General features: G+C 35.4%; 1 protein-coding gene across 37 annotated transcripts in view; it reads right to left on the reverse strand.

Annotated features, from left to right (window-relative positions):
• The window catches only part of SAMD4A (sterile alpha motif domain containing 4A), a 353,526-nt gene that overhangs the window by 76,480 nt on the left and 253,212 nt on the right, over positions 1-23,834 (reverse strand). For all 37 annotated transcript variants that reach the window (XR_012486563.1, XR_012486558.1, XR_012486556.1 and 34 more), the window contains 2 exons: positions 16,651-16,760; positions 13,185-13,271 (listed from right to left, as the gene is read on the reverse strand). Coding sequence is in view for 24 of the 37 variants with exons in the window: in XM_074290775.1 (XP_074146876.1) it covers positions 13,185-13,271; positions 16,651-16,760 (197 nt within the window). In the remaining 13 variants the exon portion in view is untranslated. The remainder of the gene's footprint in view (positions 1-13,184; positions 13,272-16,650; positions 16,761-23,834) is intronic.

Raw genomic sequence — 23,834 nt, forward strand, 5'->3', positions numbered from 1 at the left:
TCTTTATGTAATATAGTAAACAATATGTATTTAAAACAAAGAATGAGCATCATATATAATAGAAAAATGATGGAGGCTTTTCTAATAACATCATTGGTGAAACAAAGATGTTCATTATTGTTACTATTATTCAATATACTAATGTAATAAAAATACTGCCTAAATTAGTTTACTTAATGCCATAAAAATCAAACTAACAAAGTATTACTTTACAGAATTAGACAAAATAATAACAAAACTCACCTGGAGAAACAAAAAGTCAAGACTTTTAGGAAAAAAAAGAAAAAAGTACAAATGAAAGAGTTTAGCAGCATTTTATTTCAAACTATATGGCAAAGGAATAATCATTAAAACTCTTTCATATAGATTTAAAAAATGGAAACATTACTCAGATTAGATAAACAGGAGTTAAAGGTAACTTGCCATAGTAGTTGCCATAGGTTCAATAAACCAAGAAAATCTGGCATCATTGTAACAAATACTGAAGGAAAAGAAAAAGAACTATGTAAAGATTTAGGACACAGTGAGATCACTGATGATATTTTTTTGATGATATCCTTTTTAAAAAAGGATATGTACAAGATATGGAAACGTTGACAGATTAACAGGATAGTTATGTAAATTATATGACAGATTTGGGGAATTAAGGGATCTTATTCAGGGATGGAATACACCTTCATAAGAGGTAAAACTTAACAAATTTAAAAGGATTTTAAACTAAAAAGAAGGGGAAGGGGGTTAAATCTGCTTACATATATCAACCAAATTAGTAACTACTGACATTAAAGTAGGTATCACAGATATTTATGTAGGCAGAAACCTGCATACATATACCAAACAAGCTAGATATCACTGAGATAATTCTCCCTCATTGAGAATAACTACATTGGAGGAATAACATTAGTTGAATACAAAACTCAAAGAATCGTAGAAATAAAACCCGTGGCCTCCAATAAAGACTTTTTTTTTTCCCTCCTGAGGCTAGGGTTAAGTGACTTGCCCAGGGTCACACAGCTAGGAAGTATTAAGTGTTTGAGACCAGATATTTGAACTCGGGTCCTCCTGAATTCAAGGCTGGTGCTCTATCCACTGCGCCACCTAGCTGCCCCTCCAATAAAGACTTAATGTAAGGAAAAACTTCCTAATTTATATAAAAGTAGAAGGAATTCCTTACGGAGATAATTAAGGTCTTCAATCAATCTCTAGATGAATGATAACAGGTAGAACTTCATTAACAAATGGAAAAATGAAGCTCAAATCAAGCAAAAAAAAAACACATATGAATTCTTTTGTATACTATTTAGGATGACATTATTAATAATATCTAATATCTATTATCATACCTTGAGATTTTCCATTTCTATTACTTGAAATATTTCCTATTTCAACTAATAGGAGGATGAAGGGGAGAAGAAAAAAATATGTTTCAATTGTTCTCAAAGGAATCATTTTATTCCCTTAAGTATGATAGTAATTGTACACCTTTTTCAGCAAACTTCTTGGTCAAGGAATTAGAAAGCAACATGTTCAGTTTTTAGACTATTCATAATTTGTAATTCTCAAGTTTCTTTGTAGCAGCATTCATTATAACTACAATAAAATATGACTAATGTATAATAATGGCAATTTTTGAAGATAGATTAAAAAAATGTTTAGTTTTGAAGATAGATTTAAAAAAAAAAACTTTAGTTCTGTAAAAACTTGTGAATAATTCACAGATATTTTTCCCCTGGCCTAAACCTTCTGATTCCTTTGGAGATTCTTTCCATGACTGTAGACCAAGAGATAAACTATCAGTAAGCTATTTCTATTACAAATACTCATAGAGCCTCCCACTGCTTTTAATCTTTTCCCAAAAACACATTTCAATGAAATCTTAAACACATGAAGATAAAAATTATAAGAAACATAATAAGAAATGTTTATTAAATTGCTTTAAAACTACCTTTTTCCTTATGGAAACGTAATAACATTTTCTGAATTTACTCAATTAATCTATCAACATAAATTTATTAAGTGCTTATTACATGCTAAGTAGTTAGGTATCAGGTATATAAAGAAAAAACAATGAACCAAGCCCTACTCTTAAGAAACTTTATAGTCTCTTTTTCTTTTGTGAGGCAATTGGGGTTTAAATGAATTGCCCTTGGTGAAACATCTAATAAATGTTTAAGTGTCCGAGTCTGGATTTGAACTCTTGACTATCCACTGCTTCATCATGCCTGTAAGGAGTTTATGTTCTAACAGAGGAGATCATATGTATATGCATATGAGTATATTCAGAATAAATATAAATACAAGGAAGTAAAATTTAAAATAGGGAAGGCATTAGAAAGAAGGTTTCATTCTTATCAAAAATGGTTATTCTGCCTGGTCTTGAAGAAATTGAGGGATTTTAAGAAGTAAAGATGATAAAGGAGTACATTCTAGTCCTAAGGCACAAATGTACAAAAGGAAAACAGAGAAAAGGTACATTTGGCTAGACTAAAGAAAGTCAAAAGGGGACTAATGTTTTTGTTTGTTTTTTAAAACTTTTTATTTACAAAACATATGCATGGGTAATTTTTCCAACATTGACCTTTGCAAAATCTTTTGTTCTAATTTTTCCCTCCTTCCCCCCACCCCCTTCCCTAGCTGGCAGGTAGAGTCCAATACATGTTAAATGTTAAAATAGATGTTAGATACAATATATACATAAATATTTATACAATTTATCTTGCTGCACAAGAAAATTCAGATCAAGAAGGAAGAAAAAGAAAAACTGAGAAAAAACAAAATGCAAGCAAATAATAGAGTAAGAATGCTATATTATGTTCTACATTCTGCTTCCATAGTTCTCTCTCTGGGTGTAGATGGCTTTCTTCATCACTGAACAAGTAGAACTGGTTGAATCATTTCATTGTTGAAGAGAGCCATGTCCATCAGAATTGATCATCATATAGTTTTGTTGTTGCCATGTATTGTGATCTCCTGGTTCTGCTCATTTCACTTAACATTAGTTCATGTAGTTCTCTCCAGACCTCTCTGAAATCATCCTGCTGGTCATTTCTTATAGAAAAATAATATTCCACAGCATTCATATACCATAATTTATTCAGTCACTCTCCAATTGATGGGCATCCACTCAGTTTCCAGTTTCTTGCCACTACAAAGAGGGCTGCCACAAACATTTTTGCACATGTGCATCCCTTTCCCTCCTTTAAGATCTCTTTGGGATATAATCCCAAACACTGCTGGATCAAAAGGTATTGCAGTTTGATAACTTTTTGAGCCTAGTTCCAAACTGCTTTCCAGAATGGCTGGATCCAGGTTCACCAACAATGTATCAGTATCCCATTTTCCCACAATCCCCTCCAACATTGTTCATTATTGTTTCCTGTCATCTTAGCCAATCTGACAGATGTGTAGTGGTATCTCAGAGTTGATTTAATTTGCACTTCTCTGATCAATAGTGATTTGGAGTACCTTTTCATGTTACTGCAAATAGTTTCAGTTTCTTCACCTGAAAATTGTTTGTTTATATCCTTTATCAACTGGAGAATGGCTTGAACTATTATAAATGTGAGTCAATTCTCTATATATTTTAGAAATGAGGCCTTTATCAGATCCTTTGGATGTAAAAATGTTTTCCCAGTTTATTGTTTCCCTTCTAATCTTGTCTGCTTTAGTTTTGTTTGTACAAAACTTTTTTAACTTAATATATTCAAAATAATCTATTTTATGATCAATAATGATGTCTAATTCTTTTTTGGTCACAAATTTCTTCATCCTCCACAGGTCTAAGAGGTAAACGATCCTATGTTCTTCTAATTTGTTTATAATATCCTTCTTTATGTCTAGATCATGAACCCATTTCGACCTTATCTTGGTATATGGTGTTAGAGGTGTGGGTCTATGCCTACTTTCTGCCATATTAGTTTCCAATTTTCCCAGCAGTTTTTGTTAAATAATTCTTTTAGAATACTAGATTGCTATAGTCATTGACTATTTTGTTGTGTGAACTGATCAACTAGTCTATTTCTTAGCCAGTACCAAATGGTTTTGAGGACTGCTGCTTTATAATATAGTTTTAGATCCAGTACAGCTAGGCCACTTTCAAAATTCTTTTGAAATTCTTGACCTTTTGTTCTTCCAGATGAATTTTGTTATTTTTTCTAGCTCAGTAAAATAATTTCTTGGAAGTTTGATTGATATAACACTAAATAAGTAATTTAGTTTTAGGTAGTATTGTCATCGGGACTAATGTTTAGTAAGTTTGAAAAGATAGGCTGTGATCAAGTTGCAAAAAAGGATTTAAAATAACAAAAAGAAGAAATTATATTTTATTTTAAAATCAAAAGGGAGCTAAAGTTTATTTAGAGGGGGAATTATCTCATACATACTGAAGAAAAATCACTTTGAAAGCGGAATAGGAGGATGTAATGGAGAGCAAATATATGATACCCTCATACTCAAATTAGTGGCTTTGGTCCCCAAAGAGGCAGTTACTATTTTAAAGCTCTACTCTCAACACTATCACTCATAAGTCCTTACACCAAGGTGGTTTCCATTAATACTCAGATAAAAATTTAGTAAGGGCATTTGCCAAGCTGGTACACTAAAAGCAGTACCTAAAAAATATCCCTTCATTAATCTGAAGAACATTCTCCCACAAACACGCAAAAATAGAGCATATAAACATATAGAGTACAATGTTAGTGAGGCAAACATTTAAAGATTATACATAATTAGGACAACTAACAACTCCAGAATTACAAGATCTCTTTTCTCCTAGTCAAGTCCTTACTAGTCACCTAAGTTCCTACTTCTCTCTAGGTACAACTTCTCTCCTGGATAGGTGGTTCAACTGGATTCCCCAAGGGTCTGCTTCTCTCTGCAATTTAACTATTTATTTCCAGGGTTAACTCTCTTTATTCCATAGACAACTGTCTTCCCAGCTGCCAGAAATACACTTATGTAATGGAGGAAGCTGATTCTTTCTTCAAGTTACTATCTCTATGGTATTCGTGTCTGTTTGGTATGTATATGGATCTCCATTCTCTGGTAGATGCAGTGGTTGAGTTAAGCTATACCTTAAAATGATTTAGCTGATTTGGTTGAGGGAAGAAATGTTGTGCCACAGTTCTCTTTTAATATCCTGACCCAGTTTCCCTAATTGTCCTATTCAGTTACTCTGCCTCAGGTTATAACCATTCCCTCTTAATGTTAGGATAAAGGTCTTATATTTAGCCCTTAAGCTATAGTCATTCCTTCTTAATGTTTGATGGGATAAAGGTTTTTATCCATTTTAGACACATCATTAAAATATCAGGAGCCTCTCCAGTACCTCCTTCCATTATGCCTGCCCTCCATTATGTCATCCTCTTCCTAGGTTCCTCCCCCCCATTAGGTCATCCCCATCCAGGTACCTCCCCTATTATGTCATTATTCTTGTTATCCTATAAAATAATCTTTTTGTCGGACATTCAGGGCTAGATTCTCTGAGACTATAGTCTCCTTCAGCCCTGGGACCAAACCATGGATCCATGGGTCCCAGTAAATCTCTCCATTTTAAATAAATTATTAAATTGTTCTCTAATCTCTATTTTGCTCAGTTTCTCTGGCATTACATTTTGGAGCTTCCCAACTAGATATTAGAAAATGAGCAGGATTAGAGATAAGAGACTTTCTGGCCTCTGCCTTGGGCCTCAGGGTGGCTGTGGATCTGAATTCTTGGCCTTGAAAGGCTGGGCCACCCTGGATTTTTTTTTTTCCAGAGCTGCTAGGAAAGAGCAGTTTCCAGCCATAACAGCCTGATGGTAGACACCCCTATTTTGGCCACAGGAGAATAAGTCAGGCTGGGTACCTGTTGGGGTGCCATCTGGTTTAAGTCTTAAGACCTATTCTGTTCTGTATGCTAGCATCTGGATTCCCAGAATTATGAAATGCTGATAGGCATAAATTCTGGGATAGGGTTCTTTTGCACACAAGGGACCCTACCTAGATGTCTAAAACACACATCTGTGTGCCAGTTGGCACAACTCTGGGCATTCCAGAGTATAAATCCGGGTGTCTTTTTTAAGACACCATCTGGCAAAAAAAAAAAAAAAAAAAAAAAAAGGGCTCCATTTAGATTATGGGAGGGAAGACTCTGAGCCTACAACTTTCCTCAGGGCTATTCTTTCCAAATAGCTCCTGGTCTGTGTTAAATGTTTTGACCGTGTAGTCTATGTGTGTTCTGTGTTCTGTGTGATTTGTTTGTTTTGTTAATTTAAGAGCTCTGTTAAGTTTAAGAACAATGATCAATATTGCAACTGTACTTAGTATAATTCTGAACTCCAGCTGGAAAAAACATTTGATTAGGAATTTTAGGATGATTCTAAATTTGGGAAATAATTTTACTAGTTTGCCTTTGCATGCCAGATTAATTCTGAGTATCTTGGGCAGTTTTAAAATTGTGGGAAATAATGTTACTGTTGCCTATACTGGCTAGATTTAGTTATCTTTAAGGATAAGATCTTAAAAGAACAATAGCTTGTTAAAGAAGTTCTGTTAACTTTCCTGAAAGGGGTCATGTGCCTCTAATTAGGTAAAATATGTAGCAAAAAGGATCTGACTTTTCTGAAGATTCCAACTCTGGCCAAGTTGGAGCTTAGGAAAAGTCCGTTGGGAATAATGATCATGTGGGGCCAGAGGGAGAGAAAAGAAAAACTATGCTGTTTCATTATTTGAAATATGATAGGAAAAACAGTTTTATATTATTGGGAATTTAAAGCTGTATTTAGTTTGGTTCAGAGTTTGTTACCTATATTACAGCACTGTTTAGTTATGCTTTAAGTGCTGGACATGTGGGTTTTATGGATCTTCCCCCTCTCCCACCCTCTACCCCCCACCCCCATCCCAGTGCTTTCTGCTACTTTAAAGGTTGAGTGAAGCAGGGATTTTTTGTCTTCAAAGGTGAAGACTTAAACTCTACCTCTCCCCGCTCCCCCCCCCCCCACTACTTCAAGTAGGTATGGAGCATCTACTTAGCCTGGAGTGAAGTTTAATTCTAATTCCCTCCCCCCCTGCCTCTTTGGAGGTAGAATGGGGTAAAGGCAGCCACATAGAATCTTTTCCTCCCCCTTCCTTCTAAACTGTTTCAGAGGTTTTCTAATAAGTTGTAGCTACATGGTTCTTGGCTAAAAGTAGCAAACTGATAAATATAATATAATGTAATATATATGATATATATCATATAAATATAAGGTTATGGTAAATATCAGTTTAGAATTTATCTGAAACTTTGGTTAATGGGATTTTTTATTGGAGGTTAAATTTCTTGGGTTTGTAGTTAATATGTCACTGCATTTTTTTCCTCCTGTAACTGATTTCTCTAATCAGAGCAATGGTCAATAGGAAACTGTTAATGCAATTCAATTATGTCATACCTTGCTGTTTCCAATCTGGTTATATGTTATACCTGGTTATCTGTAATCATTATATCCTAAATACTTGAGCAAATAAGTATTTAGTCTGGTCATCTAACAGTTATTAGATATTGTGTCTGGATATTCAAGGTTTTTTTTTTTTTTTTTTAAGATTTATAACTAATGAGAGGCCACATCTTGTAGCAGTCCTTGTGGACTAGTCTTTCTATCTCAGACTGTTCCAACTTTTCTTTGTTAGATTTGTTTTTGCTTCTAAATTTGGTCAAATCATAGATGTATTGACTTGCTTCTGGGATCTCGGTTGAGCTTTGATTGTTGGCACTACACATTACACTCGTCCCTCCCTCCCTGGACTGAGCATCTCTGCCCATCTTCAGCAGATGAGTAAACCATTGTCCCTGATCCTGATGTAATTTGTAATGATATGAGGGACTGGGAAAATGGTTGAATTATTGTTAAAATTTTAATTGTATTACTGTGTTTGAGACTTGGGATGGAAATTGTTAAACTTGTGCAACTATTGCTGTTATGTTTGAGGGATCTGTAATCTGTTATGTATATGTATATGTATAGGAATTTTGATTCACTCTTAGGATTTATATGTGGAATGGTTATTTGATAACAACTTTCTGTAAGAAAAAAGGGAAGAAGACATAGGAAATTGGGGAAGCTGGTATATTTTCTTAGGCACTTCTGCCCTTTTTTTTTTTTTAACTCCTTGCTTAAATGCTGGACTGATTTGCTGGTTATTCTTTAACTTTGGAATTCTTTATTCTGTTGAATTGGCCTGGCAGACTCAGTTTTTGGGATTATTTTTTAGAAACAACCAGAAATCAGACACTTGTCCTGGGACTGGCAGTCTCTCTGGTTGATTTCTCCACTCCTGTTACGCCAAGTCCTTAATTAGAATTTCAGCATACTTAAAAGGACCTTGCAGTTTGGTGTCAGGCCTCTAAAAGTTTGGGATTTTCCTGCCTTGGTCTAACTGCATAATCTGCTCAGAAGTTAATCTGATCCTTTCTGCAGCCCTGCCTGTTCCTCTGGACAGGGACAGATGGAGCTACTCCAAGTCTCACTCTTCTCCCCTGGAGTGGGTTGCTCCTTTGAATGGGCAGCATGACTGTCTTGAGCCCTGTTGCTCTGTAACCAGAGTTATGCAGAAATTACCCTAGACCTAACTTACAGTGAGGGCTAAGACCTTCTAGAGGAAGGTAATCCAATGATTTGAATAGCTAGAAGAGAGAGTGGAATGTTGTGCCACAGTTCTCTTTTAATGTCCTGACCCAGTTTCCCTAATTGTCCTATTCAGTTACTCTGCCTCAGGTAATAACCATTCCATCTTTTTTTTTTTTTTTTTAATTAATTTTATAGTTATAAATTTTTTTTTGCCAGTATGTATGTGTAACGAGCTGTCGTCTCTAGAAGGTGCCGGATCGCTCTCTGGGAAGAGATATGCTGTGTCTACTCAAATCTTTCAGACAGATTCTTCTTCCTGTAGTGAACCGTTGTCTCCAGGCAGTTGCTGTTAACTCTTGTCCTTAGAAGTGACTTCCCTTCCTGCAGAGAGCCCCGTCAGGCCTGATGTAATGCAGAGACCCTCTTCTTGAATCCTGGCTCTGAATCTCCTCCAGCTCTTATCCTTCTCCAGGCCGATCTGCTCTCTGCGCCCAGTGCTGTCTCTTTTTATCCTCCCAGAGAATGGGCGTGGGATAATGCAAGGGCTTCTGGGAAGAACCACCCCAGCCAATGAGCTTGCCCCCTCTATCAAGTCAACCTGAGTTCTCACCTTGTAATTGTCCAGAAAACCTGAATTCTCACCTTGTCACCATCCAGACAACCTCAGTTCTCACCTAGTAATCCCAACATGTATGAATGAGTAATTTTTTTTTATAACATTATCCCTTGTATTCATTTTTCCAAAATTTCCCCTCCCTCCCTCTATTCCCTCCCCTAGATGACAGGCAATCCCATACATTTTACATGTGTTACAGTATAACCTAGATACAATATATGTGTGTAAATCCAATTTTCTTGTTGCACCTAACCATTCCCTCTTAATGTTAGGATAAAGGTCTTATATCTTAGACCTTAGGCTATAGTCATTCCCTCTTAATGTTTGATAGGATAAAGGTCTTTATCCATTTTGGACATCATTAGAATATCAGGAGCCTCTCCAGTACCTCCCATTATGTCATCCTAGATGCCTCCCCCATTAGGTCATCCCCATCCAGGTACTTCCCCCATTATGTCATAGCTCTTGTTACCCTATAAAAGAATCTTGTTATTGACATTTAGGGCTGGGTTCTTTGAGACTACAGTTCTCTTTCAGCCCTGGTACCAAACCATGGAACCATTTGGTCTCAATAAATCTCTCCCACTTAATAAATTATTAAATACTCTCTAATCTCTATCTTGCTCAATTTCTCTGGTATTATAGTAGAAACAACCAGTTATCACTTAGCTCAGGAACAGCACTAGACTGATGAATTTGAGAAAAAGACTTCAACTAAAACAAAGACCCAATCAGGCAGTCTCCTTTTTCTAACCCAGGTACCTCAAAGACTTCATCCTTGGGACCAAACCATGGATCCATTGGTCCCAATAAATCTCTTCATTTTAAATAAATTATTAAATTGTTCTCTAATCTCTATCTTGCTCAGTTTCTCTGGCATTACAGAAAAAATAAATCTCCTCTTTCCTAATCAAGAATGGTTCACTCACAGGGTTCCAGGTTCTTTCTTCACTTCTGACTACAGACTTGCATTAACCTAAAACTGATTCACAAGTTGTCTTTTAAGGTTCTTCAGAGGATGTGGCCATCTTCCAGGTGATTGTGGGGTTGTCCCTTTGGATTCACTCAGAGAAGATGCACTCTTTTAAAGGCATCACTATTGACAATCCACATAAAAAGTAATAAGCAACTTCTTTATGGAATTAGTAACAATAATAAGGCAAATTAAATAGAAACATAAGTAGATAAAAATATTAAGAAATACTCTAAACTTAAAGAGGTAGTTAGAATAATAAACCTGGAGTCAGGAAAACCTGAGTTCAAACGCAGCCTCAGTTTCCTCAATGTAGAAAATGATTTGGAAAAGGAAATGGCAAACTATTCTAGCCAAGAAGCCCCCCAGCCAATAGTCATGAAAAGTTGGACCAACTGAAAAAATGGCTAAACAATAAAACTGAAAGGAAAAGCTGGCAAAATAGTTACTATCAAAAGCTGTCGGGCACAGGATACAAAAGATCTGAAAATGATCAAAGAATAAAATAGATACACAAGAATTCCAACCAAATTTATGTGAATGGTTAGTGTTTGATCAGTCTTTAGAATCAGGAAAGTATTCACTATTTATATTCACTATTTAATAAATGTACTTGGTAAAATATTGTTGCTTCTGCACCTTCAGTTTCTTTTACAATGAATGGAGAAAGAAGCACTTCAATGCAATAAGCCATTGTAGATGATTTGTATAGAGGTTGAATTTGAGATTGGCAACATTTGAGAGGATAGCATTTTGTAGTATCAGATACAGGGATAGAATCTACTTTGGGGATGAAAGATAAGGATCAAAGATAACTAAGGAGGATTATAAAAAGATTAAGGAAGAAAATCTGAAGAGGCAGATTCAAAAAGAAAGTAGACTCTATTATGAGGTAAAGAAGAGAAGGCAAGTGGAATAATTAGAGGATTAAACAGGAAAAATTGTAAAGCAGATGAATACAAGAATAAAAGGGAAGTAGGTGTAGTGGTAGAGTGTAATGAAAAGAATATAAGTAGGATCCACAAGTTAATAATAGATGCAAGTATTTGTATAACCCTTTAAGATTTGCAAAGCACTTTTTACAACTTTTATTTTATCCTTATAATAAAATCATGCAGGCACTTATTATTACCCCCATTTTAAAACAGGAGGAAACTTAAGCTGAATGAGATTTAAGTGGCTTGCCCATAGTCACACAGTTAAGTGTCTGAGGCTGGATTTGAATTCAAGTCTTCTCACTCTAGGTCTTACAGTTTTCTCCATTGTACTACCTACCAGCTTTTATACCTATTTATAAGCTATTTAATTATCACTATTAATTCATATTTTTAACTAATTAAGTAATAACTTGTGAAAAAGTGACAATTGGCTGTAAATTTTAAACAAATAGTTAGATTTAAAGATTTAAAGAGAATAGAGAAAATTATGTATTTAAGTGAGAAAATTCTATGCAACTAAAAATAATATTAAAAGAAAAAAAATAGGGGCAGCTAGTGGCCCAGTGGATAGAGAACCAGCCTTGAATTCAGGAAGACCAGAGTTCAAATCTGGTCTCAGACACTTAATCCTAGCTGTGTGACCCTGGGCAAGTCACTTAAACCCCAGCCTCAGGAAAAAAAAAAAAAAAAAGAAAAAAGAAATATATGGGGGAAATATGGCAAATTTGACTAATGAAAACTTGACATCTAAAATATATACAGAACTTTAAAAAACTTTATTGTTAATCCCAGGTTTAATTTGAATAAATGGTAAACAAAACAAAACAAAACAAAACACAATTTGTTGCCATTCAGTTGTTCCAATTGTGCCTGACTCTTTGTGACCGCATTTGGGATTTTCTTGACAAAGATATGAAGTGGTATACCATTTCCTTCTCTAACTCATGGTCCAGATAAGAAACTGAGGCAGAGTTACTCCCTTGCCAAGGGTTACCCAGCTAATAAGTATTTGAGGCCTGATTTGAACTTAGAAAGATGAGTCTTCCTGACTCCAGGTTCATGTGCAAGTATTTGCTTCTTTACCTTTTGCTGGTGAATTGTTTTAATTTTGTCTTACTCTTTGTGACCCCCCCATTTGGGGTTTTCTTGGCAAATCAATATTGTAATGGCTTGCCATTTCCTTCTCCGGCTCATTTCACAGAAGGAGAATTGAGTCAAACAGGGTTAAGTGACTTGCTCAAGGTCACATAAGCTAAGAAATGTGTGCAGACATATTTGAACTCAGAGCAACCTATCTCCAGGGTCAGTGCTCTATTCGTTGCATCCCAGCTGTCAGAAATGGTAATATCACAAACATTTTTCAAAGGATTATAAAGGTAGAGCTGTAAAGGACTTATAGATATCATGTCCAGTGTCCCCCTCACTTTACAGATGAAGAAACTGAGGCATAGAGAGGTTTAAGGATTTACCGAGGATTGACTAGAATATCTAAAATGGGATTTGAATATAGTTCTGATTCCAATTGCCACAGCAAAAAAAAAAAAAAAAATTATCCCCGATGAAATTAATTTTCCTGTTTGGAAAGGAAGTGAAGATAGAAATCAAGTATATTTCATTTTCTAGATCTACCTGCCATTTGAATAATGATAAATTAACTTATAATTATTCTTTGATAAAATGACCTGTTTTGGAAGGATATGTGAATATCTCTCATGAGCAGAATATAAATTTCCCAGGAACATTAATAAATTATTTTTGAATAAAATAGTAAAAGATAAAGATAAGTATACAACTATCAATTTTCCAAAATCAAGAGCACATTTTCAAATATTCCATTAAATAGTGAACTTTTAGTTAATAAGGCATATTTTATATGTAGGAAGAAGAGAGAGCAAGAGGAAAAAATGAATTTGGGATACCTATGAAATAGAAGAACTGATTTTGCAATACTTTAATTTTCTGAATCTGGTTAAGATTAGAATTAGAACTGTCAATAATATTCTCAATAGTCTATCTAAGGATTTTTTCTTTGGTGACTTTTTCCTTTGTAAAGGTGGAAATACATCACTTACCCTTTCTAAAGACTTTAGCAGATTCTGTCTCTCCTTGAGCTTCTGGATGCTGATGACAATTTTGTGTCTTGCGCCTTTGGTAACATTCTAAAATCAAAAAGCACCAATATTTATCATTTTTTTTAAAAAAAATCATCTTGCAAAGAAATACATCAGAGTAGTCAGAAAAACCAGGAGAATCACTAATCTAGGAATCTCACAAATTATTTAAGTCCTTTCTTCTTTATACTTAAATGGTCATATGCCCATGATTTTTACTCCACTTTACTCAGTAATCCAATTCTAATGTTAGTCTCTTTATAGTAAGAAAACTTTTCTGTGTGCCTATCTTAAATCTTTCTGCTATAAAACCTCTCTCTCTCCTCATGCCCCTCTTTTAAATGAATCCTTTAATACAGATAAAAAATTAGCTAATCACCATTTTGTCGATAATAGTTTTTCACATACTTGAAATATTGCAAATCATAATATCTGCTTCTCCACAATATTTAATTGCATGTGTTCTAAACTTTCCTGACAGTTCTTAGCTAATCCATAAAAAAACACAGAATATGTTTCTGTGTATATTCCAAAAGGTTTTTTTTTTTTGTTTGTTTCTTTTATAATGGAAGTTGTAATTGAAAAGATTTTTAAAAATCTAAATTTTAGATATTAGTGTCAAGATATGCCCAATATTCAACAACCAAGTCAATTTGGTCCTATGTTTGAAGTTCAGTTTTCTCAATATCATAGCAATGGCTAACCAAAGAATCATTCAACATAGATTTGCTGAAAGCCCTTGCTATGTGTAAATCATTAGAAAGTTCATTTCCTAATCTCATCTCTAATATGAATTTCCTATGACTAACTAAATTCAATGCCAAAGAAGCCCATTTTGAAGAAGAAAAGGGCAGAGATATCTCTTTGACTTGGAAAAAGAAGACATTATCAAAAAATAAGTCTGCGTTCTGAGATAAATCATGGGATACCATGTTTTTGATCTATACCAAAGAGTGTTTTAGCAGAATTAAAATATTCTTAGAAGTTTTTACCAAGTTCTTGCCTTTCTTTCTGTGTTTAACAAGTTATAACCCGAGGCACCTCTCCTGCCCCAACCAATTTTGACCCAGACAAAATAAAATTGTTCTTAGAAATGGTCCTCTTGTCAATTCTAATATTCCATTGAGCAATCCAGCATTCAAAAAAAGGTGGATGAAATTAGTGTGAACTAGGGTTAGAGTTGGATTCATTATTCTGGCAGAATTTGACTGAGTTCAACATTTGTCTAAATTCAATCAAGCCTTAAGAAATCAGTTGAGGGCACTGAAAATAGAAGTTAAAGCTAGCAATTAAAATTGGCTGGGAGGTGCATCAGGAACATGAAATCAGGGACACTAAAAATATTTTTAATATCGCCTCCTCTTCCTGCAAGGAAAATATCATTAGCCCATTTTCTGCTCATTAGTTCATCAAAATCATTGTTCAGAAGAAACTGAAGTAAATTCACAACATGCAAACAGAATTTTAACCAAGGAGAAACAAAGACCACAGCCAAATCTATTTACACAAGCACAGCATGAAAGGAAATAAACATATTCTGATAGACTCTGTTGGCTTGCCTCTGGCAGGGTTATTTTGAAAAGATGATTTTTAAGGAAAAGGAAAGAAGTTGGTTCCTAAGAAAAATGTAGAAGGCTAATAAAAATGAGAAAAGAACAGTTAAAATATATGTTAAATCCAATATATGTATACATATTTAACAGTTATCTTGCTGCACAAGAAAAATCAGACCTAGAAAGAGAAAAAAAAATCTGAGAAGGAAAACAAAAATGCAAGCAAACAATAACAGAAAAGAGTGAAAATGCTGTGTGTTGTGGTCCACACTCAGTTCCCATAGTCCTTTCTCTGGGTGTAGATAGTTTTGTTCATTACTGGAGAATTGGAACTGATTTGAATCAACTCATTGTTGAAGAGAGCCCCAATCATCAGAATTGATCATCATATATAGTCTTCTTGTTGCTGTGTATAATGATCTTCTGGTTTTGCTCATTTTACTTAGCATCAATTCATGTTTAAGTCTCTCCAGGATTCTCTGAAATCATCCTGTTGGTCCTTTCTTATAGAACAATCATATTCCATAAAACATTCATAAACCATAATTTATTCAGCCATTCTCTAATTGATGGACATCCATTCAGTTTTCAGTTTCTAGCCACTACAAAAAGGGCTGCCACAAACATTTTTACACATGTGCATCCCTTTCCCTCCTTTTGCGATCTCTTTGGGATATAAGCTCAGTAGAAACACTGCTGGGTCAAAGGGTATTTATTGCACAGTTTGATAACTTTTTGAGCATAGTTCCAAATTGCTCTCCAGAATGGCTGGATGTATTTGCAGTTCCACCAACAATGTATCAGTGTCCTTGTTTTCCCACAACCCCTCCAACATTCTGCATTACCTTTCCCTGTCATTCTAGCCAATCTGACAGGTGTGTAGTGGTATCTCAGAATTGTCTTAATTTGCATTTCTCTGATTATTAATGATTTGGAGCATCTTTTCATATGACTAGAAATAGTTTCAGTTTTTTTCATCTGAAAATTGTCTATTCATGTCCTTTGACCATTTATCAACTGGAGAATGGCTTGAATTCTTATAAATTTGAGTCAATTCTTTACATATTTTAGAAATGAGGTCTTTATGGGATCCTTTGGATGTAAAAATGTTTTCCCAGTTTATTGTTTCCCTTCTAATCTTGTCTGCATTAGTGATGCTTGTACAAAAGCTTTTCAATGTGATATAATCAAAATTATCTATTTTGTGATCAATAATGATCTCTAGTTCTTCTTTGGTCACAAATTCCTTCCTCCTTTACAGATCTGAGAGATAAACTATCCCATGTTCTTCTAATTTGTTTATATCATTCTTTATGTCTAGATCATGAACCCATATGGTGGTAAGATACTTAGATGGTATATAGTGTTAGGTGTGGGTCTATACCTATATTAGTTTCCAATTTTACCAGCAGTTTTTGTCAAATACTAGATAGTTATACTTATTTATTTTGTCCTGTGAACCTAACCTATTCCACTGATTAACTAATCTATTTCTTAGCCAGTACCAAATGGTTTTGATGACTGCTGCTTTATAATATAGTTTTAGATCTGGTATAGCTAGTCCACCTTCATTTGATTTTTTTCATTATTTCCCTTGAAATTCTTGACCTTTTGTTCTTCCAAATGAATTTTGTTGTTATTTTTTCTAGGTCAATAAAATGAAAAACTGGTTTAATTAAAACACAGTAAACTCTACAAACCAAAAGACAAGGCCGGATGTGATTTTAGAAATGACTTGTGAGTAGGCCAGGCCTTTCATGTGGGAAATGAGTTGCTTCAAACAGGATTTACTCAGGATCACAATGCCATGCCCTAACTTGGTCCTCTGTCTTAGAGAAAGCTAAAAGGGATTTAGCTATAAGGTAGAAACCCACCTGAGCCTCTAGCTGACATTCTGTGAGAGCCATCATTTCTTCATAGGTCATCTGGGAGAAAAGTGCAGCATATTTGTGAAGGCGGAGACTTTTTAACCAGGCAGGAACATCTATAGGATCAGAGATAAGGGAGTAACAAAGGGGAGAAAAGAAGATTAAAAAAATGGGAAGAGAGATGTGAAGAAAAGAATGAAAGAAGAAAAAGGTAAGTAAGAAAGAAAAATTCCTGTTATTACATGTTTTATGTGCAATCTGAGATTCATTTCCTTTTTAGATTTCCTGGGGGTATTGCTCAGTAATACAACACAGATGTTTATCTCTAAGTCCATAGGTCCCAAGTTGGTATTAGGCTTATGATGGAAAAACACAATTTGTCATTCTCAAAAAGAAGGTTTCCCAATTCACATAGCTCTGGCTAGCTCAAACATACAATATGATATAATTTTACACCTGAAGAAAATAAAAGTAGACCCCATGAGGCCAAATAGTCAGCAGGTGACCTTTCTGGTTTAATACCATTTCTTGCATATTAACTCATGGCATAACTAATAGAATTATACTGCTTAGCTGTGAAGCCAGTTAAATGGTTCCTTAGCTAGTGTTTTAGAAAAAGAGCTATAGTCTACCAGAAATTTGGGGAGAATTATTCCTCTACAACCTAGTTGAAGAATAGACATTTTTGAACAGAGCACTATGGAACTACTACATACCCAAAGTTTAATGCTAGCACAGAGTAGGGGTTTAATATAAGTTTATTGATTGATAGATGGACATACAAAGACTGAAAACCTTAATGCTTCAGCTTTCTTGGATAGTTCTAATGTAGGCCTGAGACATGTATGTTCATTTTGACTGTAAAACTTCTTGAAAATGAAATTTCTACTGTGATAGAGATTGCTTCTAATTTGGAAGAGAGTTTAATAAATCCTTATTGACTAATTGATCCTTAATGTGATGCTACTGTTGTGCCACAGTTCTCTTTTAATGTCCTGACTCAGTTTCCCTAATTGTCCTAGTTACTTTGCCTCAGGTTATAACTATTCCCTCTTAATGTTAGGATAAAGGTCTTATATCTTAGATCTTAGGTTATAGTTATTCCTTCTTAATGTTTGATGGGATAAAGGTATTTATCCATTTTAGACATCATTAGAATATCAAGAGCCTCTCATGCTATTATAGGTGCCTCCCCCCATTAGGTCATCCCCATCCAGGTATCTCTTCCATTATTGTCATTGTTCTTGTTACCCTATAGAAAAAGTCTTGCATTTTGGCATTCAGGGCTGGATTCTTTGAGAAGATTCATTCGGCCTTGGGACCAATCATGGATCCATTTGGTCCCAGTAAATCACTCCATTTAATAAATTCTGTATTGAATACTCTCTATCTTTCTTAGTTTCTCTGACATTACACAACAAAAACAAGAACCACAATAATTACCCCCAGGAACTTCCTTTTAAAATCTGTTAAACTCTTTTGGAGAGAAAACCATACCAAAACAAAAAATCCCTATTTTCCTAGAGAAGTTGATCTTTTTTTGAAGGGGTATGTCTTTGATTGGGTGCCTGAACAATGTCTACTACACAATTGTGCAATTTTAACAGGGCTATTTTATATTAACTGAACCATGGGGCACTTAAAGGGTTTTAATTAACATAGTTGTTACAGTTCAAACTTGTTAAGTAACCCAAGAATTTCTTTATTCTGTGCGCAAGAGATAACTGTTATGCCACAGTTCTCTCTTATTGTCCTGACTCAAGTTGCCCTAAATTGTCCTGCCTCAGTTTCTAATTGTTCTGGTAAATCCTGCAACACCACCTCTCCCTCCCAATCATGATGACCCACATAAGGAGAAAGACCTTCTGTCTTAGGCATCAGGACCCCAGCTCTTTCCTACTTATCAGAATGCCTCTCCCCATTCTGTAATCCCAATTTATCAGATGTTCCTCATGACTCCCCTCATCCTGTCAGAACCAGATTGATAGTCTCTTTCTGCTCTCAGTGCTTTGACTCCACCCCATCTCTGTCTACCCCGGCATCTAAACCACTGGTATATATATGTCATTGAGAACTCACTTTGGTTGCTGGATTCTAAGAGAGGATAGTCTTATTCAGCCCTGGGACCAAACCAGGATCCATTTGGCCCCAGTAAATCTCTCCATTTAATAAATTCTGTATCGAATGATCTCTAATCTCTATCTTGCTCAGTTTCTCCTGCATTACATTTTGGAGCTCCCCAGCAAGAGATTAGAAAATGAGCAGGATTAGAGATAAGAGATTTTGGATCTCTGCCTTGGGCATCAAGGGTGGCTGTGGATCTGAATTTTTTGGCCTAGAGAGGCCCTCCTCTCCTCCAGGAAAGAGAGCAGTTTCCAGCTACAACAACCTGATGGTAGACACCCCCATTTTGACCACAGGAGAGTATGTCTGTTGGGGTACCTTTTGGGGTACCATCTGGTACCTGTTCTGTCTGTATAAGACCTGTTCTGTATGCTAGCATTTGGATTACCAGAATTACAAAATGCTGACAAGCATAAATTCTGAGAATAGGGTCTTCTGGACACAGGGTACCCTGCCCTAGTATCAAAGACACATCTGTGTGCCAGTGAGTTATTCTTTCCAGATAAGCCCCTGGTCTGTGTTAAATGCTTTGACTGCTGCTCAGTCTATGTGTGCTCTATGTTCTGTGTGATTCATTTCTTTTGTTAATTGTGTGCCCCTGATCTGTGTTAAATGTTTTGACTGCTGCACAGTCTATCTGTGCTCTGTGTTCTGTGTGATTTGTTTGTCTGTTTTGTTCATTTTAAGAGCTTTGTTAAATTTAAGAACAATGATCAAATTTGAGAATTGGTTATTTCAATACTGAACTCCAGTTAAGAGAAAACATTTGATTAGAAATTTTAGGATGATTCTAAATTTGGGAAATAATTTTATGATTGCCTTTGCATGCCGGATTTGTTCTGAGTATTTTGGGCAGTTTTAAATTGTGGGAAATAATATTATTGTCGCCTATGCTGGCTAGATTTAATTATCTTTAAGGATAAGATCTTAAAAGAACAATAGCCTGTTAAAGTGAAGTTCTGTTAACTTGCCTAAAAGGGGTTATATGCCTCTAATTAGGTAAAGTATGTAGCAAAAAGGATCTGACTTCTGAAGGCTCCAACTCTGGCCAAGTTGGAGCTTAGGAGAGTCCATTGGGAATAATGGCCACATGGGGCCAGAGGGAGAGAAAGAAAAACTATTCTGTTTCATTATTTGAAATATAATAGGAGAAGCAGTTTTATATTATTGGGAATTTAAAGCTGTATTTTGGTTCAGAGTTTACCTATATTATCACATTGTAAGTTATGCTTTAAGTGCTGGACATGTGGGTTTTATGGAATCTTCCCCTTCCTCCTCTCCCTTCCCCCCACTGCTTTCTGCTACTTTAAAGGTTAGGTAGGGTAGGGATTTTTTGTCTTCAAAGGTGAAGATTTAAACTCACCTCCCCCACCCCACCCCCACTGCTCTCTGCTACTTCAGGTATATAGATGCTCTATACCAAGAGTGAAGTTTAGTTCTAATTCCCTCCCCCTGCCTCTTTGGAGGTGGAATGGGGTAAGAGCAGCCACATAGAATCTTTTCCTCCCCCCTCCCTCTAAACTGTTCCAGAGGTTTTCTAACAAGTTGTAGTTACATGGTTCTTGGCTAAAAGTAGCAAACTGATAAATATAATATAATATAATATGATATATAATATCATATAAGTATAAGGTTATGGTAAATATCAGTTTAGGATTTAACTGAAATTTTGGTTAATGAGATTTGTTATTGGAGGTTAAATTTCTTGGGTTTGTAGTTAATATGTCACTGCATTTTTCCTCCTGTAACTGATTTCTATAAATGGTCAATAGGAAACTGTTAATGCAATTCAATTATGTCATACCTTGCTGTTTCCAATCTGGTTATATGTTATACCTGGTTATCTGTAATCATTATATCCTAAATACTTGAGCAAATAAGTATTTTGTCTGGTCATCTAACAGTTATTAGATATTGTGTCTGGATATTCAAGGTTTTTTTTTTAAGATTTATAACTAATGAGAGGCCACATCTTGTAGCAGTCCTTGTGGAATAGTCTTTCTATTTCAGACTGTTCTAACTTTTCTTTGTTAGATTTGTTTTTGCTTCTAGATTTGGTCAAATTACAGATGTATTGACTTGCTTCTGGGATCTCGGTTGAGCTTTGATTGTTGGCACTACACATTACACCCAACCCCGCCCGCCTCCCTGGACTGAGTATCTCTGCCAATCTTCAGCAGAAAACAGTTTTTGAGAAAACCATTATCCCTGCTCCTGATGGAATTTGGAATGATATGGGAGACTGGGAAAATGGTTGAATTATTAAAATTTTAATTGTATTACTGTGTTTGAGACTTGGGATGGAAATTGTTAAACCTGTGTAATCATTGCTGTTATGTTTGAGGGATTTGTAGTCTGTTATGTATATGTATAGGAATTTTGATTCACTCTTAGGATTTATATATGGAATGGTTATTTGATAACTTTCTGTAAGAAAAAAAGGGAAGACATAGGAAATTGGGGAAGCTGGCATATTTTCTTAGGCACTTCTGCCCTACCTCCTCTCTTAATAGTTCAGATTTAATTTGAAGTCCTTTAAACAGTCCTTTTCATTTTTTTACTCCTTGCTTAAATTTACTGGACTGATTTGCTGGTTATGCTTTAACTTTGGAATCCCTTATTGTGTTGGAATTGCCCTGGCAGACTCAGTTTTTGGGATTATTTTTTAGAAACAACCAGAAATCTCCTGGGACTGGCAGTCTCTCTGATCTGTTTCTCCACTCCTGTTACCCTAGGTCCTTAATTAGTATTTTCAGCATACTTAAAAGAACCTTACAGTTTTCTTGTCAGGCCTCTAAAAGTCTGGGGTTTTCCTGCCTTGGTCTAACTGCATAATCTGCTCAGAAGTTAATCTGATCCTTTCTGAGTCCTGTCTATTCCTCTAGGCAGAGACAGGTGGAGCTACTCCAAATCCTCACCCTTCTCCCCTGGAGTGGGTTGCCTCTCTGAATGGGCAGCATGACTATATCTTGAGCCCTGTTGCTCTGTAAGCAGAGGCTGAATCAAATGCACAAATGACCACAGACCTAACTCACAGTGAACTGTCCATATGCTCCCCATGACATGATTGCAATGAGGAGCTTTTGTATTGCTGATTAACTCTGGGGTTATCAGGTAGAGACTTGTCCTCGCCATAAGTACTTGCATTGTTCTACCTTTATTTTGGTTTTTATTTGATCTATTTACTTCATATAGGGTTGGTCAAAATTATGTGCTAAGACCTCTAGAGGAAGGTAATTCAAAGATTTGAATAGTTAGAAGAGAGAGAGTGTGGAATGTTGTGCCATAATTCTCTTTTAATGTCCTGACCCAGTTTCCCTAATTGTCCTATTCAGCTACTCTGCCTTAGGTTATAACCATTCCCACTTAATGTTTGATAGGACAAAGGTCTTATACCTTAGACCTTAGGCTATACTTATTTCCTCTTAATGTTTGATGGGATAAAGGTCTTTATCTATTTTAGACATCATTAGAATATCAGGAGCCTCTCTCCAGTACCTCCCCCCATTATGCCTGCCTTTATTATGTCATCCTCATACTGGGTTCTTCCCCCTATTAGGTCATCCCCATGCAGGTACCTCCCCCATTATGTCAATGTTCTTATTAACCTATAAAAAAAATCTTGTTATAGGACATTCAGTGCTGCATTCTTTGAGATGATAGTCTAGTTCAGCCCTGGGACCAACCATGGATCCATTTGGTCCCATTAAATCTCTCCATTTAATAAATTCTGTATTGAATGATCTCTAATTTCTATCAGTTTATAGGAGGATGATGTCAAGAAGTTTTGAGCTAAAGACCAAGACAAGGGAAGGAAAAAGTCAACCCATATAGGACCAAATTAATGGTAAATTAAAGGAAATTTAGACAAAATGAGGAGGAAAAAGATCTAGCAAGAAGCTAATAGGAATGGAATAACAATATCCTTAAGAATTCTATAATCTTTTTTTTCAGCTGCCCAAAAGAAAAATAACATGAAGTTCTTTCCAATTTCATTGGCTTGGGCTAAATCCCTCCCTTCCAAATTATTATTTGTTTATATTTATGCTATATATACACTTACATTGATACATACTATTTACTCCTGATTGAATGTAAGTTCATTGCAAATAAGAATTATATCCTTTTTTTTGGAGGGGTATCCTTACCATACTCCAAGGTTTAGTAGAGAGCCTGGCACATTGTAGGCATTTAATGAATGACTGATTGATTGAAATATATTTTGATTGAAAAAAATACTTTGACATTACCGTTAGTCTGTTATGCCTCAGAAATGTAGAGAGCTGCTTAGGAAATATAACTGAAAGTCTTCAGGGGCATATTCTATCACTTTGGAAAGAACTATGGATATGGAATTTTATCAGTATACAAGAAACTTTAGTGTAAAAAGTCCCTTCAGTATTGCAGATTGGCAAATAATTTGTAAGTTATAGCATAGTTCTAAACTAAGCATCCATGAACTTAAAAAAACTTTGATAATTGTAATTCAATATATTTGGGTTTCCATAGTAGCCTTAATAAGTAGTATCTTATTTTATGCATTTACTAACATTAGCTAAGTAGCAAAGCAGACAGAGTTCTAGGTCTTGACTCAGGAAGATATTAATTCAAATCCAATCTCAGATGCTTACTAGGTATGTGACTTTGGACAAGTCACCTAACCATGTTTGCCTCAGTTTTCTCATTTGTAAAATGCTGGAGAAGGCTTTGGCAAACCACTTTAATATCTTTGCAAAGAAAACCCTAAGGGTTAAGATTGAAACAACTGAACAAAACCAACAAAAGCCCTTGACTGACTGCTAGAGGTCCATGACAGAGAAAAGGTTAAGAACCCCCAATTTATAGTCATAGAGAGTTGTCCAGAGCACTAAGAAATTAAATAATCTTTCCATAGAAGATAAAAACTCAATTGGACAATTACAAAGAGATATAAAAAAAGTGAGTGAAGAAAATACATCATTGAAAATTAGACTGGAGCAAGTAGAAATGAATGACTCAAGGAGAAACCAAGAGGGAGTCAAGCAAAACCAGAGAAATGAAACAATTGAAAAGACAGTCAAGTACCT

Source organism: Sminthopsis crassicaudata, chromosome 2 (genome assembly GCF_048593235.1).
Source record: "Sminthopsis crassicaudata isolate SCR6 chromosome 2, ASM4859323v1, whole genome shotgun sequence".
NCBI lineage: Eukaryota > Metazoa > Chordata > Mammalia > Dasyuromorphia > Dasyuridae > Sminthopsis > Sminthopsis crassicaudata.